The sequence below is a fragment of the Sordaria macrospora genome, chromosome 3, assembly GCF_033870435.1.
Source record: "Sordaria macrospora chromosome 3, complete sequence".
NCBI lineage: Eukaryota > Fungi > Ascomycota > Sordariomycetes > Sordariales > Sordariaceae > Sordaria > Sordaria macrospora.
In genome coordinates, this window is record NC_089373.1 from 3,286,299 (window position 1) to 3,305,756 (window position 19,458).

At 52.4% G+C, this 19,458-nt stretch overlaps 7 protein-coding genes across 7 annotated transcripts; 5 read left to right on the forward strand and 2 right to left on the reverse strand.

Moving 5' to 3' along the window:
* The first annotated feature begins 291 nt into the window (after positions 1–291).
* SMAC4_04798 (uncharacterized protein) lies at positions 292–4,145 on the forward strand. Its single transcript, XM_066090184.1, has 4 exons — positions 292–770; positions 844–914; positions 980–3,460; positions 3,522–4,145. The coding sequence occupies exons 1-4, from the start codon at positions 641–643 to the stop codon at positions 3,546–3,548; spliced, it is 2,709 nt and encodes a 902-aa protein (XP_065946540.1). The 5' UTR covers positions 292–640; the 3' UTR covers positions 3,549–4,145.
* A 571-nt stretch (positions 4,146–4,716) lies between these two features.
* SMAC4_04799 (uncharacterized protein) lies at positions 4,717–7,348 on the forward strand. The gene is made up of 4 exons (XM_003346578.2): positions 4,717–4,736; positions 4,796–6,592; positions 6,672–7,000; positions 7,090–7,348. Exons 2-4 carry the CDS (start codon positions 5,003–5,005, stop codon positions 7,175–7,177), a joined length of 2,007 nt encoding a protein of 668 aa, XP_003346626.1. The 5' UTR covers positions 4,717–4,736; positions 4,796–5,002; the 3' UTR covers positions 7,178–7,348.
* A 703-nt stretch (positions 7,349–8,051) lies between these two features.
* Positions 8,052–9,662, forward strand: SMAC4_04800 (uncharacterized protein). Its single transcript, XM_003346579.2, has 3 exons — positions 8,052–8,356; positions 8,425–8,763; positions 8,824–9,662. The coding sequence occupies exons 1-3, from the start codon at positions 8,164–8,166 to the stop codon at positions 9,060–9,062; spliced, it is 771 nt and encodes a 256-aa protein (XP_003346627.1). The 5' UTR covers positions 8,052–8,163; the 3' UTR covers positions 9,063–9,662.
* Positions 9,663–11,317: 1,655 nt separating this feature from the next.
* SMAC4_04801 (uncharacterized protein) lies at positions 11,318–13,103 on the forward strand (the record flags this gene model as incomplete). The annotated part of the gene is made up of 3 exons (XM_003346580.2): positions 11,318–11,778; positions 12,163–12,415; positions 12,502–13,103. 3 exons carry the CDS (start codon positions 11,318–11,320, stop codon positions 12,841–12,843), a joined length of 1,056 nt encoding a protein of 351 aa, XP_003346628.1. The 3' UTR covers positions 12,844–13,103.
* Positions 13,104–13,172: 69 nt separating this feature from the next.
* SMAC4_04802 (uncharacterized protein) lies at positions 13,173–14,818 on the reverse strand. The gene is made up of 3 exons (XM_003346581.2): positions 14,521–14,818; positions 14,346–14,431; positions 13,173–14,255 (listed from the first exon to the last, which is right to left on the reverse strand). The coding sequence occupies exons 1-3, from the start codon at positions 14,522–14,524 to the stop codon at positions 13,491–13,493; spliced, it is 855 nt and encodes a 284-aa protein (XP_003346629.1). The 5' UTR covers positions 14,525–14,818; the 3' UTR covers positions 13,173–13,490.
* A 34-nt stretch (positions 14,819–14,852) lies between these two features.
* SMAC4_12744 (uncharacterized protein) lies at positions 14,853–16,017 on the forward strand. Its single transcript, XM_024655684.2, has 4 exons — positions 14,853–15,278; positions 15,386–15,565; positions 15,660–15,721; positions 15,786–16,017. The coding sequence occupies exons 1-4, from the start codon at positions 15,005–15,007 to the stop codon at positions 15,870–15,872; spliced, it is 603 nt and encodes a 200-aa protein (XP_024511532.1). The 5' UTR covers positions 14,853–15,004; the 3' UTR covers positions 15,873–16,017.
* Positions 16,018–16,056: 39 nt separating this feature from the next.
* SMAC4_04803 (uncharacterized protein) lies at positions 16,057–19,421 on the reverse strand. Its single transcript, XM_003346582.2, has 5 exons — positions 18,125–19,421; positions 17,989–18,057; positions 17,742–17,927; positions 17,305–17,676; positions 16,057–17,235 (listed from the first exon to the last, which is right to left on the reverse strand). The coding sequence occupies exons 1-5, from the start codon at positions 18,762–18,764 to the stop codon at positions 16,370–16,372; spliced, it is 2,133 nt and encodes a 710-aa protein (XP_003346630.1). The 5' UTR covers positions 18,765–19,421; the 3' UTR covers positions 16,057–16,369.
* Positions 19,422–19,458: the final 37 nt, after the last annotated feature.

Consider the following 19,458-nt stretch of genomic DNA (forward strand, 5'->3'; position numbering starts at 1 on the left):
AGATCTTCTCGATAAGATAGGGCTGGCTGTACCTCCACGGTGTGGTGGGCTCACGAAGGTCCAAAGCGCCAGGTCCAGGCCAGTTGCTTATCTTATCAAAGCCTGGGGAGGAGCGGATTTTGTATCTTCCAGCCTCTGATGACGCCTCATCCCCACCGAGGCTTCCAGGACCCACTTGAGCGGGCAGCATCGCAAGGGCGCTCTCAGCCAGACGGGGAGCTTCAGGCGGCAAGCGAGTCGCGTAACCACTGTCTGCTGCTACCGCACCTGCTTGGTTGGAGCTCCCTGGCGTTGACTCCATAGCACCGTAACTGCCACTGCCTTTGCTGGCTTCAGCAACTCACTGCTTCACGGCGAATCTGTTAAGCTCCGACCTCTAATTCGTCACCTGAACAACAAACTCAAACAACCGACTTCATCTCATCCACGTTTTAATTCTGACATTCTGCTTAACGACCGGACCTCAAGATCCTGTCGCTCAAGCATCATCGGTGACAAAACTTGCTCATTTCTTCAGCAGCGAACGCCACCGCCGCGTCCATCTACCCCGGTCAACCCAGCCTACCTTGGTTTCCCCTCCAACTGGACCCATCGGCTCTGCGAATCTTCCCACCTACAACCATCTGCACGACCAGCAATCATGGCGCAAGAAAGCGACCTGCCCAAGACGGCCGATAAGGGCAAGGGAAAGGCCGTTGACGACGAGAAGAAGCCCCAAGATGTCGATGGAAAGACCCCCGCAAACGGCAAGAAGGAGGAGGATCAGAATGGTGGGTTTCTCGGGTTACTTCGACCGAACTTAGGTATCGGAGCCGGGCTTCTGCTGACAGCGCTTTGTGTTAGCTTCCGAGGAACTCAGTGAAGAGGATCAGCAGCTCAAGAGCGAGCTTGAGATGCTCGTCGAGCGGCTAACGGTTAGTTCTTCGCAATGACGTGATTGAGGCTTGAGACGGGCTTCTCTAACGATGCGTATTTCCAGGAATCCGATGCGACCCTCTACAAGCCGGCCCTCGAGGCCATGAAGAACTCCATCAAGACATCCACATCCTCCATGACGGCGGTACCAAAGCCGCTCAAGTTCCTGCGCCCGCATTATGAGTCTATGACGAAACTCTACGACGAATGGCCCGCTGGCGACGACAAGTCATCTCTCGCAGATGTTCTATCGGTGATCGGCATGACATACTCGGACGAAGACCGCCAGGATACCCTCAAATACAGACTCCTTTCCCCGACACAGGATATTGGCTCGTGGGGTCACGAGTACGTTCGTCATCTCGCCCTTGAGATTGGCGAGGTCTACGCCAAGCGCATTGCCAACGACGAGGCGACTCAAGAGCTGGTCGATCTTGCCTTGGTCCTGGTGCCGCTCTTCCTCAAGAGCAACGCTGAAGCTGATGCCGTCGACCTGATGAGCGAGCTCGAGATCATCGAGGAGCTTCCCAAGTTCCTTGATGAGAACACGTACTCGAGAGTCTGCCTGTACATGGTTTCGATGGTCAACCTCCTAACCTATCCCGACAACGAGATGTTCCTTCGTGTAGCGCACAGCATCTACAAGAAATACAACCAGCATACCCAAGCCATGGTGCTTGCGATCAGACTTAACGACCTCGGACTCATCGAGAACGATTTTGAGGCGGCGGATGAGGATCCTGCGCTTCGCAAGCAGCTCGCTTTCCTTATCGCGCGCCAGGGCATCCCATTGGAGTTTGAGAGGAGCAACGATGACGACGAGAAGATCTACGAGTGCCTTTCCAACCAGAAGCTTTCGGAGTATTTCAAGTCCCTCGGAAAGGAACTCAACATATTGGAGCCAAAGACGACCGAGGATATCTACAAGAGCCACCTTGAGAGCAGCCGTGTCGCTGGCATGACCAACTTCGACTCTGCCCGACACAACCTCGCCGCTGGCTTCGTCAACGCTTTTGTCAATGCCGGCTTTGGAAGCGACAAGATGATGCTCGTTGGCAAGGACAAGGACAGCTGGGTGTGGAAGACCAAGGATGAGGGTATGATGTCTACAGTGGCGTCGCTGGGAACTCTGCTCCTCTGGGACGTCGAGAACGGTCTCGACCACGTTGACAAGTATACTTACCTTGAGGAGGAACAAATCCAAGCTGGCGCATACCTCGCAATCGGTATCATGAACACTAATGTTAGGACGGATTCCGAGCCCGCGATGGCCCTGCTGGCCGATCCCGACAAGCTTGCGCACAAGAACCCGCTGATCCGTGTGGCTACCATTATGGGTCTCGGATTGGCGCACGCTGGGTCTTGCAAGGAGGAACTCCTCTCGTTCCTGGTCAACATCATCAGCGACCCTGAGGAGAGCATGCAGGTATCAGCCATGGCTGCCCTGGCCTGCGGTATGATTTTCGTTGGCTCCTCCAATTCCGAAGTCAGTGAGGCCATCGTGACTACCTTGCTGGACGAGGAAAGTGGAAGCCGCCTCAACGACAAGTGGTCTAGGTTCCTCGCGCTTGGCTTGGGTCTCCTGTATTTTGGCCGTCAGGAAGAGGTGGACGTCATTCTTGAGACTCTCAAGGCAGTTGAGCATCCTATGGCTAAGCCGACTGCTGTTCTTGCTGAGATTTGCGCCTGGGCTGGCACCGGTGCCGTCCTCAAGATCCAGGAGCTCCTTCATATTTGCAACGAGCACATTGAGGATGGAGAGGAAAAGAAGGGCGAGGAGTTGCTTCAGGCCTATGCCGTTCTCGGTATTGGCTTGATTGCCATGGGCGAAGATGTTGGACAGGAAATGGTTCTCCGCCATTTCGGTCACCTTATGCACTACGGCGAAGCTAACATCCGACGAGCGGTGCCGTTGGCTATGGGCCTCATCAGCCCTAGCAACCCTCAAATGAAGGTTTACGACACTCTGTCGCGATACAGTCACGACAACGACAATGAAGTCGCCATCAACGCCATCTTTGCCATGGGTCTCTTGGGTGCCGGTACAAACAACGCGAGACTTGCCCAGCTGCTCCGTCAGTTGGCTAGCTACTACCACAGAGACCAGGAATCTCTGTTCATGGTCCGTATCGCGCAAGGTCTCTTGCACATGGGCAAGGGCACTCTTTCCGTCAGCCCCTTCCACACAGACCGTCAGGTGCTTTCAAATGTGGCGGCGGCTGGTCTCCTCGCTGTCTTGGTCGCCATGATTGATGCTAAGCAGTTCATTACCTCGAAAGATCACTATCTTCTCTACTGGATCGTGACAGCAATGCACCCTCGCATGCTTGTTACCCTCGATGAGGACTTGAAGCCTTTGACAGTGAACGTTCGTGTTGGTCAGGCTGTCGATGTGGTCGGCCAGGCTGGCCGCCCCAAGACCATCACCGGCTGGCAGACACAGAGCACACCAGTACTACTCGGATACGGTGAGCGTGCTGAGTTGGAGGATGACCAGTACATCAGCCTTAGCAACACCCTTGAGGGTCTCGTTATTCTTCGCAAGGTATGTGTATATCATTAAGGGTCCCTGTCAGATTGTTTCATACTAACATTTTTTTCCACAGAACCCCGATTGGGAGGGTGAGAAGTAAAGAGGCTGCAGGTTGAGCGATGTATAGGGCTGTGTGATCTGGTGTGGTTTAGAACGTCACAAGGGATCGTTTGGAGGAGGTGGAAGTAAGAGCCAAAGAAAGGGCGACTAAGCAGGTATCACGCAGGTGCATATGCAATAGAAAAGCGGACTATATTATTTAACTGTGTCATAAGACTTTCTAGGGAGGTTCAAGATGGCATTTCTGGGAATTCGATTGCAAAGGCTGTACAGAGAGTCTTGCTTCTGCCTGTGATACAGTTTGAATGGAAGAGGCCGAAGCCCCGTCATGCCACTACATAGGATCTTTACACAATAGTTCAGTTGGCTTGCTGGGATATGGTACTGTAAGTAAGGTAGACATCGGCCTCTGCATCCACTGTCGACTTCTTTCCTCTCTTCGTCTCGTCCGTGCGATGGGAAGGTTCAAGTTTTGTCGTTGCAGTCCGGTGACTCACTGTACGTAATCGTAACTTTTGTATTGCTGTCATTTGGGGAGTCAGTGGCGAGTGGATGTTGATGTTCCATGCTGCGCCAAGCGTGGCTCATTGTGAACAAATAGGGCTTGCCGGGAGCCGAAGAGTACAGCAAAATTGGAATTTATTTGCCTTTTAACTATTGGCGATAATTACATATGGGAAGCTTAACAGAGTTGAAAAGGTTGCAGTCCCGAGGTGTATCAAGTTACGAATAGAGGCAGGCGAGTAGAGCGAGGCAGGAGTTAGTTGTCTCACTTACCCCGGTCCCACTCCATCCGGGGACGTGTCAAAAGAGCGCCCTTAAGACCCATAAACCCGCAGTGCTAGCGGGATCATCCACCGGAATGACAGGGCCGGTGGCACTAAGCGCTCTTCCTACGTAGGCAGCTGTAGTACAAGCTGCAAGGGTCTAAAAGGAAAGAAGTGGAGGTAAAAAAATTCCATGTCAGACAAATCATTGTTTCTTTTTCATAAACTTTCTGAAACCCTTCACAAATTCATTGGCACAAACTTTCACTACCAAACTGTTCTCAAACCTCTGAGAGAATCTATAAAGCCCCCCGGTGGCAGTTGTCATCCCATCTTCAAAGAACCCTCTGATGCTGCACGAACGTATCTGAACATCGGGTTCGTTGATTGGCTGGGTTGCGTCACCGCAAAGACAAATTGGTACTATTCCGCGCGAGCATCGAAAACACAGCGTTCTGCTCGTAAGTGATGCTGTGTTACGCGGGAGCTTGCAGATAACATGGCTAACGTTCTTGGTTAGGTTATAAATATAAAAAATATTTGAGCTTTGGGAGAGACTGGATCCTTGATATCGAGATTGAAGGGATAGGAAAAATTCCTGAGCCGTGTCTTACACCAGTACCGCGACTCCGAGCTTCTCAACGTCTCTTGTGATCAAGAGGATCGGGTATTGGCGTGGGCCGACTTCGTGAGGGAAAAGTGTCAACAAGAGGAAAGAAGGTTAAGCATGTCTTCCAACCAAGCCATACCTCCCAGAAAGAGATCGGGGGCGGGCCTCGACTTTGCGTCTTCTTTCCGTTCTGCATCGCCGCTGGCCCAGGAGGCGTTGGCCCGAGACTTAGCTGAGTGCTCGGACGATGCGGTTGACGAAGTCGACGATGAGGCACTATCCGTGAGCGACGACGAGGATGATACGCCGGGTCCTACGCTTTACAGACGGCCTAGCGGTGTCGCCTTTGGAGCGATCAGACCTGCCCTAGCTGGGCCCGGAGGGTTAGGAGAAGATCCAATTCTCACCAGGGCCGAAAGGACGCGAAGTCGTGATGAGGAACGGTCTCTTCTCAGGGACAACCACATTCTTCCCCCGAAGCATGACCGTCCGCCGCAAGAGCCAACGCTGTTTAGGGCTTTATACACCAGACTCTTCAGTACCAAGGTCCCACGAAGGATACCGGATGAAGAAGGATCCGCCAGTCCTATCCAGATCGTCATCGCCCCTCCTACGCCAACAGTAGGGACCGAGACTGAACCGTTGCTTGGTGAGGGACGTCTCCGACATCGCGGAGCCAACGGTCACGGCAGCATCGGCAACGGCGGTGAGCCCTCTGCTCGCGACCATGCCGAGCACCTTAACCAGCAGTGGGAAGCCGCCGTCGCCGCCGGTCAGATCAAGACAACCTGGCAGCGCGAAGCCAAGACCATCGCCGTCTACTCGCGCTCTCTGATCGTCACCTTCCTGCTCCAGTATTCACTCAACGTCACTTCCATCTTTGCCGTCGGCCGCCTCGGCACCCTCGAGCTGGGCGCCGTCTCTCTCGCCTCCATGACCGCCAGCATCACCTGCTATGCGCCCATCCAAGGTCTCGCCACCTCGCTCGATACGCTCTGCGCCCAGGCCTACGGAAGCGGCCACAAGACGCTCGTCGGGCTGCAACTCCAACGCATGGTGTATTTCTTGCTCCTCCTGCTCATCCCCGTTGCAATAATCTGGCTCAATGCGGAGCCCATTCTGGCGTCCATGATCGAGGCGGACAGCGCCAAGCTGGCGGCCCAGTATCTCCGTGTCATTCTTCTCGGCACTCCCGCCTACGCCATGTTCGAGGGTGGGAAACGGTTCGTGCAAGCCCAGGGCTTGTTCCACGCTACCACCTACGTGTTGCTGATCGCGGCGCCGGCCAACGTGCTGCTGAACTGGCTCTTCGTGTGGAAGCTCGGGTGGGGATTCGTCGGCGCTCCGTTGGCGGTTGCAACGACTCAGAACATGCTACCACTGCTTCTGCTGCTGTATGTTTGGAAGGTCGACGGGAGGCAGGCCTGGGGAGGCTTCAAGAGGGCGGCGCTAAGGAACTGGGGACCAATGGTCCGCCTGGCGCTGCCGGGCATGGTCATGGTGGTGGCAGAGTGGTTCGCGTTTGAGATCCTGACGCTGGCGAGCGGGAGGATTGGCGTCGCGCATCTGGCGGCGCAAAGTGTGCTTGTTACGGTCACGTCCACGACGTTCCAGATCCCGTTTCCCTTGTCGATTGCTGGCTCAACCAGAGTTGCGAACCTGATCGGAGCTAAGTTGGTGGATGCTGCAAAGACGTCGGCTAGAGTGGTGAGTGAAAACATATTCCAGTTATCGTGCGAATGTCTCAGAGGAAGGTTTTACTAACAAAACACGTGGCTCTACTCAGACTGTTGTCGGCGGTGTCCTCGTCGGCCTCTTCAACGTGACACTACTGTCCGTGTTCCGGAATCAGATCGCACTGTTGTTTACCCAAGACCCCGAGGTGATCAAGCTGGTGGCCCAGACGCTGCCTGTGTGTGCCATCATGCAGCTGTTTGATGGTATGGCTGCCGTGTCGCACGGTTTGTTGCGGGGTATCGGTCGTCAGGAAATCGGCGGCTACGTGAACCTCATTGCTTACTATGTCGTTGCCTTGCCCATCTCGTTCGGCTTGGGCTTTGGCTTGGGATGGAATCTTGTGGGCTTGTGGATGGGTGTAACGTTTGGACTGTTACTGTTTGTCTATCCCTCTTCCTTTTCCCCTCTTCGTCACGACCCATCCTCTTTCGAGCGGACTGCTAACCTCGAGTGTCGCGTGATTGTAGGGTGTCGTTGGTTGAGTATTGGTTTATCTGGTATTCCGATTGGGATTTGGCTGCCAGGGAGGCTGAAAATAGAAATGCTTCTGGTTAGAAGGCCGGGAGGGCGTTCAAAAGCTCAAGCATTTGTGGGTGTTCCGATATGCTGCAACAAGGACGGACGGATGCATATCACCACGTCCTTATAGGTTTGGAAGACGCTTATGATCTGGCGCTTTTTTGAGACATCACTTAGAAATAAATCAGGAGTCAACAAAAATTTTCATTTTGGCAATGCCATCTTCTCTTCGGTATGTGTTGTGCTCCTGGTGAAGATTGATAGTGGGAGTGCAGGGTAAGCGGGCATCCTGGAAAGGCGTGTTGGTCACTGACGTCTTGTCAGGGGAAACAACAAATAGGGGCGCTCGTCCGTACTCCAACACGTGGGGTAGTGAAATGCAAGGATCAACGGTACCTGAATCCACCAACGATGGGATGGCTGGGGGGTGAACGGACGAAATAAAGTGTGATGTAGCATTCAATCCCAAAGCAATTGGGAGCTCTGCGTTGAGAAACCCCTATTTTCTGTTTGGGCAACACAAACAATCGACATACAAGACGCTATTCCCACGTCAACGGCCAGCTCGGTTGTGTCCGCGAGAACCGCCATACAGCCTCGTATCTCAGACCTCGGAAGGCACTTTTAGTCTCAACCATTGCCAGCATTCAATGCGAGCCCAACCGATATTCAGCGTAGTCGCCCAGGCTCTCCCAAGGCGTTCAGGTGATAGTGTCGTGAATGTTTGTCGAGCTCTGAGTGGCTCGAAAAGGGGTTTGTCACATCAAGGGCCCGCTCTGGACTTGGCTCGTGCCCCGAAAATTGCCTGTTTGGGGTTAACTCCCCCGCGACGCCCCGCCATTGCAACATTATTGTCATTGTCTGTGGCTGCTGTGCCGTTCCATCGTCGCCGCTGCTACTCCCGAGAGGCGAAGTGCTGCCTCTCGACCTCAACCCTTTCTTTTACAAAGGCCGTCTCCCAGTTCCTCCGTCCCTCAAGCTCGATTTCTACCTCGATAACTCTCACCCTCCGAGCAGCCAACATGTCGACCGCTACCACTACCACTGTTGCCGAGCCCATCACGGCCGAGACGATCCTTCGTCTCTTTCCCGACATCGACACGAGGAGCGATGCGCTCGAGGGTCACGATGAAGAACAGATCCGCTTGATGGACGAGGTCTGCATTGTCACCGACGAGAACGACCTCCCCATTGGCACTGCCAGCAAGAAGCTCTGTAAGTGTGCAGACGAGAAAGAAGAGTGCTCCATTGGCATAGCCCGCTGACTGACACCACTCCCACAGGCCATCTTATGACCAACATCGATAAGGGTCTTCTTCACAGAGCCTTCTCCGTTTTCCTCTTCAACGACAAGAACGAGCTTCTCCTCCAGCAGCGCGCCACCGAAAAGATCACCTTCCCCGACATGTGGACCAACACCTGCTGCTCGCATCCTCTGAACCTTGCCAACGAGACCGGATCGACCCTTCCCGATGCTGTCACTGGTGTCAAAAATGCTGCCCGGAGGAAACTGGACCACGAGTTGGGCATCAAGCAGGAGCAGGTTCCCTTTGAGGATTTCCGTTTCCTTACCCGCATCCACTACAAAGCTCCCAGCAACGGAAAGTGGGGCGAACACGAGAGTAAGTACTGCACGACGACAAGTTTGAGGTGGTGGTGTTATACTAACAGATACACTCTAGTTGATTACATTCTCTTCATCAAGGCCAACCCCGAGGTCAATGCCAACCTGAACGAGGTCCAGGCCACACAGTGGGTTTCTGCCGAGAAGCTCAAGGAGATGTTCAAGGACCCATCTCTCAAGTTCACTCCCTGGTTCAAGCTCATCTGCGAGTCCATGCTCTTCGAATGGTGGGCTTCTCTCGACAACGGTCTCGAGAAGTACACCGACGAGCAGGAGATCCGCCGCATGCTTCACTAAGCGAGTGCAAGCGCGGAAGAGAAACGCGATGAACGAGAGAGTACCATCGTGTGGAGGCGAGCATATTGAAAGAAAGAAAGATACCATTACCTGCCGGATTTACACCTTTTTGCAGCCAGACAGGACCTATAACTCTAATCGTATTACCTACGTTCACCCAACGCCGAGATATCCGCTTTTGTGCGCTTGACGAATAAGACGTCGTGCAAAGAGCCATTTTAGTTTCTGGTTTCGTTTTCTTGCGTCACTCACGGTTGGCGCTCAGCAGGATTGTTCATTCAAGAGGAGTATTGAGGGGCGGAGGGGAAGGCAAATAGAGGACAAAGAATATGTTACACATCCACAACCACCGAATGTCCTGAACGCCTTGATTTTGAGGGTCTTGGAATGGTATCCCTATTTGGTAGCACTGGGAAATGACATGCGTTGCGATAAGAAACATTGCGGAGGTTGTGCAAGCCTGTGGATGGAAGGATTGGAAAAGAACTGGTGAGCATTACCAACCACCTTCAAAACCGGGATACCGTCTTATCTCAAGACATATCAACATGTTATTCCCTTTTCGTCACTAAGCTTCTCCATCCAGGACTTGATTGATCAGTTGTAGGGCGGCCGAGAGAGCAATGGCTGCGTCACCTGATCACTTTGCATGACTCTATTCCTGAAGCCAAGGCCAACAACAAATCGATCGTCCCGTTGCAAAGCGCCTTGGTGCTCATGGACGAGGACCTCTGATTGGATAATATGAGGCAATAGAGACAATTCGGGGTGCTCCGAGACGGGGCCTCAGCCGGTCATGTTTTAAGCCGATCTCTTCCTCCCGCCTCGCCCGCCAGCCATCAAGGTGCCACCGGTGCTCCTCATCATCTCGTCCAATTCTCCTCTCCCACGCTGCATATCGCCTCTGCCTATCGGTGTTTGCTGATCTTCAACACCGAATTCTAGCCAGGACCCCCACAGGCGTTGAACATCAACCCGGTACATGCCCTCGTGGTGTTAAGCTTCGTATGATGTCGTCTGTCGACCTAGGGAAGAATTGCTCTCCAATCATCCGCGGCAACGCGTCTCCCCCTACCCGACCCCAGACACAAGATCCTTGTTCCCCCAGGACCAATTCTCCGAAGTGTTTCTGGGGTATCATCGTCGTTCCCAGTGGGATGGTCAGATCATGAGAAGAAGAAGATCAAGAGCAAGTGTGCGGCTCTCTCTTTCTCTTTCTCACATTGCCTATGGGCTATTCTTCTCTGGTCAGACATGCAATAGCTTCCCGTTTGTTTGCTGCATCTCCGCTCTGCCCAACTCAGTCCAGTGACTCTAGACCCCTGTCTCATTACGTCTGTCCAAGACATCGGTACGGGATGTTGGGTTATCACCACCTTCAGCTACCCGTGGGCTTGAGGGGCTTGCTGTCGTCAGTGCGACCGCTCGTCTGAATGATGATGGATGGGGGTTGGTCAGGGTGGAGGAACAAAGCCAGTAGGTCAGCCACCTTCAACCCACGGGGTACATATTTCTGATCGTGCCTCCTCATGAGATGCTGTTTCTGTTTCCCTTGATTCTTCTCTCATCCAACGTCATCTTCTCAGGCAACAACAAAACATAGTTACCCAAAGTCCCCTTTCCGGGGCCCATATTCACAAGGGTTGAGAGTAGCTCACTGTTCCTCTCGTGCTCAATTCTCACCCGGTTACCTACATTAACTTCCTACTACGAATAAGCTCCAACGATCAGAATTGATCATCCGAATCATATACGCTACCTTGACCTTACACTGCTCATATTTTCTACCCCCATACGTGACCAAATCTCTCGCCTCGATTGCCTGTTGAGCCGCCGAACTTCGGTTCATACAATCAGCACACTAACACCACATACACACAAGGACCGTTCGTCGGAAAGGTCTTATTGATGTCGGCTGACCTCCGCACCGCCCTCAACTGTCTTCGACACCCATCTAGATTTATGCCCGTCTCGAGAAGTCAACTCTCGAGAGTCCATACGGGTGATAGTATACAAAATATATCATCAGACGTATAAACAGAGTTAGTGCCATGCTCCCTCATTTCCCCTTACTATTCGTCCTCCATGCTTTGATTTGTATTACACGGACTCAATGGTAGTGTCCGAAAGGACATCTACTTGGGCTTTTTTCTCATTTTTCTTAACCATTCCTACGTTCCGCCATGATGCTTCAGTTGTCCCATAGAGTATACCGGCTTACACCTCGGGTGATTTAAAAGGAACCGCTGCCCATCATGGCGACCGTTAATACCAGTAATAATTCAATTACTAGTAACTCAACTACCACCAGCGATAACGCTGTCGCTATCGCAACCTCTACTCCGGCAGTAACCGTCATCGAGCTCAAGCGATACTCCCTGGTGCCTCCGAAATGGCAAGAAACCGTTCGTGTAGCCGGCATGTCGGAGTGCCGTGAGGCCGCACTCTCCCTGGCCCACGCTTTCGCTGCCGACGATTACGCACAGTATCTTGTCAATACGGAGGATAACCCTGATGACGAGAAGACTGTCGTCGTCGGTACAGGAGGCGGCAGCAGCAGCAGCAGCAGAGGCGCAGTAGTGTCTAGTGGCACCATCATGACCCCAGAGGACAAGTGGAAGCTGCACGTGGACATCATGACCTATGCCGTCGCGATGCATTGTCTCAACGGGCTGGTGACGACGATTGGTCCGGAATATGATAGTGTTGCGCTTTGGTAAGTCCTTTTTCTTTGTTCCTTCCTGTCCAGTCAGTCGGTCGAGACTACCTACTTTCATCAGCACTTGAGATTGAGCTATACCGTCTGTCGTCTAGAGAAGATGATTTCCATGACGAGAAATCACAAGCAGAAAGCAAGTCTTGGCTAACACATACACACTGACTCCATTTGCCGTGCGTGCCAAAAACCTCGAGCTCCGTGGGCGCGGGCTTCATTCGACCTTCGACCAGATAAAAGGTAAGGTTATGTTAGGTAAGGTACTAAAAGACGAGCCTAAAGGTCCTTTCGAAGCCCGCCGCATTATGCGAGAGAGCGTCGCGGGGTTTTTGCAGTCAACGCACGGTAACTGTGAGATCTCAGTGTGTGATCAAACATTAACAGGCTCCCACCTGGTCGCGATCTTGATAGCTGGTGGGTGCTGTTCCGCAGCGGGGCCTGGCGGCTCTACTATCAGCTTTCCGCTGAGGGCAGGAAGCGCTACTTTGACGAGGTAGTCCCGCTCCTGCACGACACCAAGTCCGCGGTCCTGGGAGAGAGGGATCACGATGCCTGGTACTTGGTGTACCTGGGCACGAAGCCGAGCTCCCAAGGGAGGGGGTATGCGGGGAAGTTGTTGAGGGCTGCGATTCAGAGGGTGAGTCTTGCGATGTCTGGCTCAAAAGAATATTGTTAAGAGGGAAAAGTGGCAAGTTAACAAGAGGTTTGATGAACATAATCTAGGCCGACGCCGAAAACAGACCCATGTATCTCGAGTCCAGCTCGCTCGCCAACAACTCCTACTACCAGAAGTTCGGCTTCGAGATCAAGAGGGACATCTTCCTGAAGCGTGGACGGAACCCCGTCCGCTTGTCCATCATGGTCCGCGAGCCCAATGCCTCCTCTGGCATTAATCCCACAAACACCCGCCAGGATGTTGTTACTGCTCCGTCGACAATGACAACTAGTAACCAACTTATTGGATCCAGGGTCAAGTTCCCTATCGTCAGCTCCCAGCATCACCATGGTTTTGCTCATGGCCATTACCATGTTGGTCTGGGAGTGGGAGGTAAGAAGCTGATGTAGGTTGTTGGTGGCATGGTTGTATTTCGAGGAGGATACTCAGATTGGACATTTACTTTTGGATATTTTACCGTTTGACTTCAGACCGCGAGATTCAACTGCTGAATCTATGACTTTCGTTAACTGATTTTTAAGAGTGGGACGTTCTGGGCTTCAAGTTTCGGTACTCTCGAGATGGAACGGACGACATTAAGTTGCACACCAATTATGGTACACACACTCCTTTGGTAATTCGACTGTCAGGCCTGCCAGAATGTTAGCCGTTGACTATGCAACAAGTCAGACACACCGTTTCTACCTCAATTGACTCGGGTATATTCTCTTCAGCTCTTTAATAAACGCAAAACCGCGAAAACATGATTCCATCCATTCCTGTCCGTTCTTATAAAACATCAAAACCTTGCGGGCGCCATTCGTTTCCTCATCCAGATAGGTCGACCAACACAAACATGCTCCTCTTCAAACTTTTCCTGAGTTTTGCCCACCTTTTTCCTCCTCTGGTGGTATTTCAAGCATGTCCCGCCAGCACCACTTTCTCGGCCTCGTCATTCTCGGTCACTCTTGTGTCCCTGTGCGCCGTTCCTGGCAAGTGTTGTGGGTAGTAGAGACTCGACACGCAAGGCTTCCTCCAGAAACCGAGCACGCCTGAACTAATAATCCAGAATAGCCCACGTCTCATCATCCTGCGTGGTGTAAATGATACCCTGTCCCAGCAACTCGTCCGCCGCATTGACGATATCCCTAACGTTCATCCTCGTGCCCTGCGCAATCACATGCAAATTGACACCCTCTGTCCCGCCAGGCGAGTTGTTGATGAAGTTGCAAATGGTCTGCGCATTCCGCGAGCACGTCGCCAGCCTCGCCCGCATCGCGCTGTTTCCTCCACCAGGGCCAGCGCCGCCCATAGCGACATCAGCGCCTCCTCCTCCGGCTCCGTATCCCTGATCGACAAACATGCTGTCTCCTCCACCGTCTTGTTTCGCGCCACCGGCACCTGCTGCGCCCTTGCTGAAGAACAGATGCACGTATGTCGCCTCGAGCAGGTGGTAATTGACCTCGTTGAAATCCTCAATCTGGCGTATGAAGTTGGCGCTGACGTGTTTCTTGCCGCCGAGGCTCTTGAGACGACCCCACACGCGGACAAAGGCGTCGGGGGCAATAGCACCGGCGCCGCTGCCGTTCTCGCCTTCGCCTTGTGCTTCCGAGTCGACCCACTTCTTGACGTCGATGGCGCCCGTGCCGTCGTCGATCTTGTACGTGATGTTGGTCGGTTGAGGCTTGACCGAGCGCACTTGGCCCACGATGGTCACTTGGGTTATGGGGTGGCCATCGATGGTGGGATCCATGCCGGGGTAGGTGTCTTCCCAGTCGAGGAGTTGCTTGATGGTTACGGGGCGGAGGGATTCGTCGGCGTACTGTTTTGGCGAAGAAAAGAATTGTCAGTACACTGCGTGCGGACGGGAGGGAGGGAGGATGAAAGGGTAGTGGGATTAGGGAGAACTTACCTTGGAACCACCGCCTTGACTACCACCTTGCTGAGATCCGGCCATGAAGCCACCGGCATCACCACCACCATATCCGCCGTAGCCCGCTGTCAAAGTCACATACAGTTAGCTAACGGGAGGGAGGTATGCAGGGGTCTGGGAAAGCAGCTGAGGCAGCTGGTATGGAACGCCTTACCCATGACTGTACAACGCTATCTCTTCTCGGTGATTGAATGAAGAGTCGATTAACGTTCCTTCTTGTCGCAAGAAATCTAGACGTAGGCAATAGTTGCGATGGTCGAGCTGGTATCAAACGGTGGATTGCGGAGTGAAAGATTGAAGCTGGGAGACGCGTTTGGACGCGCCCGGAGGCAAGCAAACACTAAACGCGGACCCCACTGTCCCACTGTAAGTAGGGGCGGGGACGAGCAGCAGGCAGCAGCCTATTAAGGGTTAGGGTTGTGTAGCTGATAAATGACGTTATAGTACCCGCCTCTCTTAACCAGCATCCCTTGCTCTTTGTTCAGGTGGGTGAGGGCCTATGAATGAAACAAGCATTTATACTAATAACATGGCGACGTGAAGCTATCACGCCATTGGAAAAGTGCTGATGGTATAGATTTCTGTTCTAGTACTATTAACGTTGTATACCTAGCTCAACTTCCGTCTGGTTACACCCAATGTCTCGAACGGCAATGTCGTCCCGAGGCGCCACTCTCGTCGCCGAAGACGAGGAAGAAAACGGCATTTACGCCAATGGCAGAGGAGTCGCAGGATGCTCGTGCTGTGGTGTGAATCCTTCATCACTGCTTAAGCCCGTTGACCTCTCCGACAGGCCTGACACCAGTCTCCTTGACGAGGACGAAAACGCGTTCTGTCTCTGGCCGCTTTTCGGTCCTTTACTATTCGAAAATGAAAGCAGTGACTGTAGAGATCACTGCGCTAATGAGAGAAGTACGTCTTCTAAATTGGGTCCTCTCGATCATGCTACTTTGACCCTACTTCCTGGAGTTCAGTCTGAATGAGTGAACCATTATGACTGATGCCAGAACCGCAAATAGCGTTCCTCTCCTTCCTGCGTTTATCGATTTACATGGCCATCGTTTCCGTCGCCATAGTTCTCTCGTTCCACCTTCGCAAGGCAGCTAGCCCTCTAGAGTTGCGTATGGCGAAGCCATTGGGTATCATATTCTGGGGACTATCTGTCTCTTGCCTTGCTGTCGGAGTTGCCAATTATATCCGTACGTCGTGGTTTCCTTTGAGTTTCTCATCTCAACATCCGAATCAAAGACTTTAAAAAGGTGACGCTAACATGAGCTGGCTGATGTGCTCCAGAAACCGTGAACAAGTTCAGTCGTAGGGCGGCAATTGTACAGACGGGTTGGAGAACACAAATTGTAAGCAGAGAGACATTCTTCCCTTCTGGGGTGTTATAACTAACCAATTGTGTGTAATGCGCAGATCATGGGCATTATAGCACTGTCTATAGTTGGGGCATGTTTCACGCTTTTAGTTGTGAATAAGTATGGGGAACAAGCTGAGGAGTAGTGGTAGATGGGGACATGATGCGAAACTTAACTGCGTAAAGATCTTGCAAAAGATCGAATTAACTACAATCCAAGACTGGTTTGTTTGTTAGCTCGAGACCTCCGGTCATTCTTCCTAGGCGTTTACATGCCTAATTGATCCCTTTCGTCCCTTATCAAAAGCGTAATTTTACATTGCATATACCCTCCTGACTCTCATCCCTATCTTTTCAAATTGTGCTTGACCATTCAATACTATCATCATAAGGTTTAAGACAGTTTGGGATAGATATGGTCCAGTATGATAGGTGTACCGAGCTAACAAACAAACCAGCATTGTATTGTAGATCAGGAAGGTTATCACCGAGTTGTCTCAATGCTCCATACACTTGTGGGAGACCTTTCAGGCGGGCAATTGTCTGGAACCACCGACATGAGACATCGGGAAAAGGAATGCTAGCATCAACATAAATATCCAAGACTACCATCATCATAACCAGCATCACTCATCCACCCTCATCACCTATTACAAAACAAATCCTCCACCCCTCCCCTCCTAACCCCGCTAACCAAAATCTCCCCTTCATACTCCTCATCCTCCTCATTCTCACCCTCATTTATTTGACTCTTCCCCTTCTCCAACTTCCCACAACCCACCGCCCTCCTAAACTTGTCCACAAATTCCCCTGCCCTCTTATCCACCTCTGCCAAGCTTGTCGTCCTTCCCTCCCAATCCAGCAACGGCATGTCACCAAAGGGCAAGAGGTTGCCTCCGGTGGGTAAGCTATCCAGCAGCAAACCCGGGGAGAGGCTGATTTCGTCCTTCTGTTGTCGGTATTTTGGTTCTGTCCCCCCCAGGTGGTCGTCCTGGCGGTACTCCTCCGGCGCCCGATAAAGCTCGTTATGCACGGTCGCCAGGTTCCTCGCCGTCTGCGGGCTAGGGTAAAGAGTGAAGTAGCCGCGGGCGCGGGCGAGACGGAGGGCGTGTTCGAGCCAGGAGGGGTAGTGCTTACTTATTTGTTTTTGGGTGAAGAAGGTTAAAGCAGTGTTGGTAGAGCTATCATGTTGTTGATGATGGGCAAATTCGAGTGATTTGGACACGAGATTATGGAGTTCCCTCCACTTTTGGCCGCTGTAGAGGATGGCGCTGCTGCCGGGGGCTTGCCAGAGGAACGGGGTGTTGGTATTAGTGGGTGTTTTCTTTTGTTGTTGTTTTTGTTGTGCGGTAGCAGCTTTCTTGGAGGCAGAGGGCGGGCTGAAGGGTTTAAGGGCATCGCCTGGGTGCGTCGAGGGAAGCTCTAGACTGATACCGAGGAGGCGAGAGTCCCATTGTTGCATGGTGGCGGGGACGGAGTAGCTGTATTCAAGGAGTGCGTATTTGAGGTCTGTACAATCTGTCGTGAGCATTTGCCCTCCAAAACATATATGTAACATGATGTGATTCAGTGGCTTACAGTGATAAAAACTAAGGGACAACTCGGTATTCGGGGAGAGAACCAAAACATGAGAGTGCTGGTTGGAGGGCCAGAAAGACTCGAGGAATCGCACTGAGCTCTCTTCCTCCGTCAAGCTCTTACGCGGTATACGGTGGCGAACAGTCAGTTGACTAACATGGGTCGGGTTATAAGCTCGGGAAGGCGGCCACTGGAAGTTCTGCAGATATTGAGTCGTAGCGGCATCAATATCGTGAGAAAGCTCGATGGTCAAGTGCGGAACAGCACAAGCGGTGAAATCCGCTGCCGACAGAGACTTGAGCAGTCGAATAAGGCTTCCCGAGGTGCCGGCTGAGGCGTAGACCAAGATCTCGACATTGACTTTGTTCCAGGCTTTGTTTGTTGACATTAGCCATGGTCATTTTGTAGGACAGTCAACCGGCCGGTCGTCTCCTCACCTGCTAAAGAAGCGCTATCCAGCTTCGGTATCCAAGCAAGGCGTTTCTGTGTGCCCTGAGGGAGTTCGATCAAAGGGAATCCCTCCTCAGATGCCTGGTCTCTTGCAGCGGGAAGGAAATACTCCTCTTCTTCGCCCGAAGCATCTACGAGCACAGCTTGCGGGTGCATGTATGTTTGGATATGGTCTACAGATTGCAAGTCAGATATCTACAGCAAACAAATTCTGTGGGAGAGGTTCATATTTACGGAAAGCACGACCTACGCCCTTGGAGAGGCGTGCCTTGGTCGACTCGGTCGATTTGTCCAGACGGGCGTCTACAGCTGTGTCAGCAACACGGGTCATTGTTAACCACTTTCTGCTACAAAAAGAGCTCTATCATACCGTGAAATATGATCTGGCAAGACTGGTCGATGCCATTGATAGCCTGGAGCTCTTCCATGTCGATGTCACTTCTGCTCATGAGCGCAAAATGCACGTAGCTCCTCAACTCGGTCCCCATCTGGCAAGCCATTGGCAGCAACTTGGCAGCGCTCTTAGGGCTGGATGCCGCAAACAGTATGTTCTTATTTGTGGGAGACGTTCCTTGGGTCTCGTAAATAGCTTGTAAGGACACAGCGAGGTTTGGAAACGTGATCGGGCCACTGTAACCAACATCTGACACAGGCTTTATGTCGACTTTAGGGACAGGTTTTGGTCTCGGCTTGACGGTCTCGGGCTTTGCTGGTGGCTTCCAAGGACGATCTGGATTCAACTTGGGAACATTCGGTGCGTTCGAGGGGTGTTGAGCGGGTGTATAGACAGGGTGTCGATGGTCTCGAATTGGGTTGTCTGTCGGTATGTTGTGTACGAATAGGTAGACGAAGACGGCGACCGTCAAGGCTATAGCGAGACGTTTCAATGTCTTACGAGGAGGAATCCGAGCGGCGTTCCATTGCGAAGATCGCATTGGAGGAATCTTAGTCCGTCTATGATCGTCGTCTTTCTTTCCAAGCTCCTCGTTCGTCATGAACAAAGTGGCCATGGCGACCTAGAGTCGACAAGCAGATGGGCGTGCCGAGTAACGGTTGGCTGGCTTCGAGCTAGTTTAGACGATGTTAGAAGAAGGCGCGCTTTGTATAGGCATCAGTAGATGTTATCGCCCCAGGTTTGCGATCCGAAGATTAATGTTGACACCTCACGCGCCTGATGTTTCGAAGTGGTTGTCGTGAGGTCATTCGCGTACGTTTTGCGATTGCGCCACGTAAAGACAATGTCGAGGAACGAAGCTGGGCGAATGTCTTTGTCCCTCAGTTTCGGCTCACTCCCGGTGTTTCAGATCCCTGTAGACCTGCTACAGCAAGCTCAACGGATGATGTCGGTAACTTGGGATGGAAGGACAAAGTCCATCTGCTTGCAGTCTGATGTTTGATGAGGAATGCTTCCAGAGCTTCGGAATTGGATTGAAAGATTGATGCGATAACGGTAACAACCCGTGGCTCAAGGATAAAGTGCAAAGGACGGCAGTTCCGCAGTCGCCTGTCGATCTCATCCCCACTTGCCAAGACAAGCTCCGGGGTCCAAGCAGTTGGGGAAGTCCCACTTGAGTAGCTGGGGATCCCTGTCTCTGTGGAATGAGTGGGCCCGACGGTTCTCGTCGACGGGTGGGGTACGAACAGTTTCCATCGCAATTGGAGAAAAGCTCTGGATTTTTTCTGCAAGTTTTCTTCTCTTCCCAT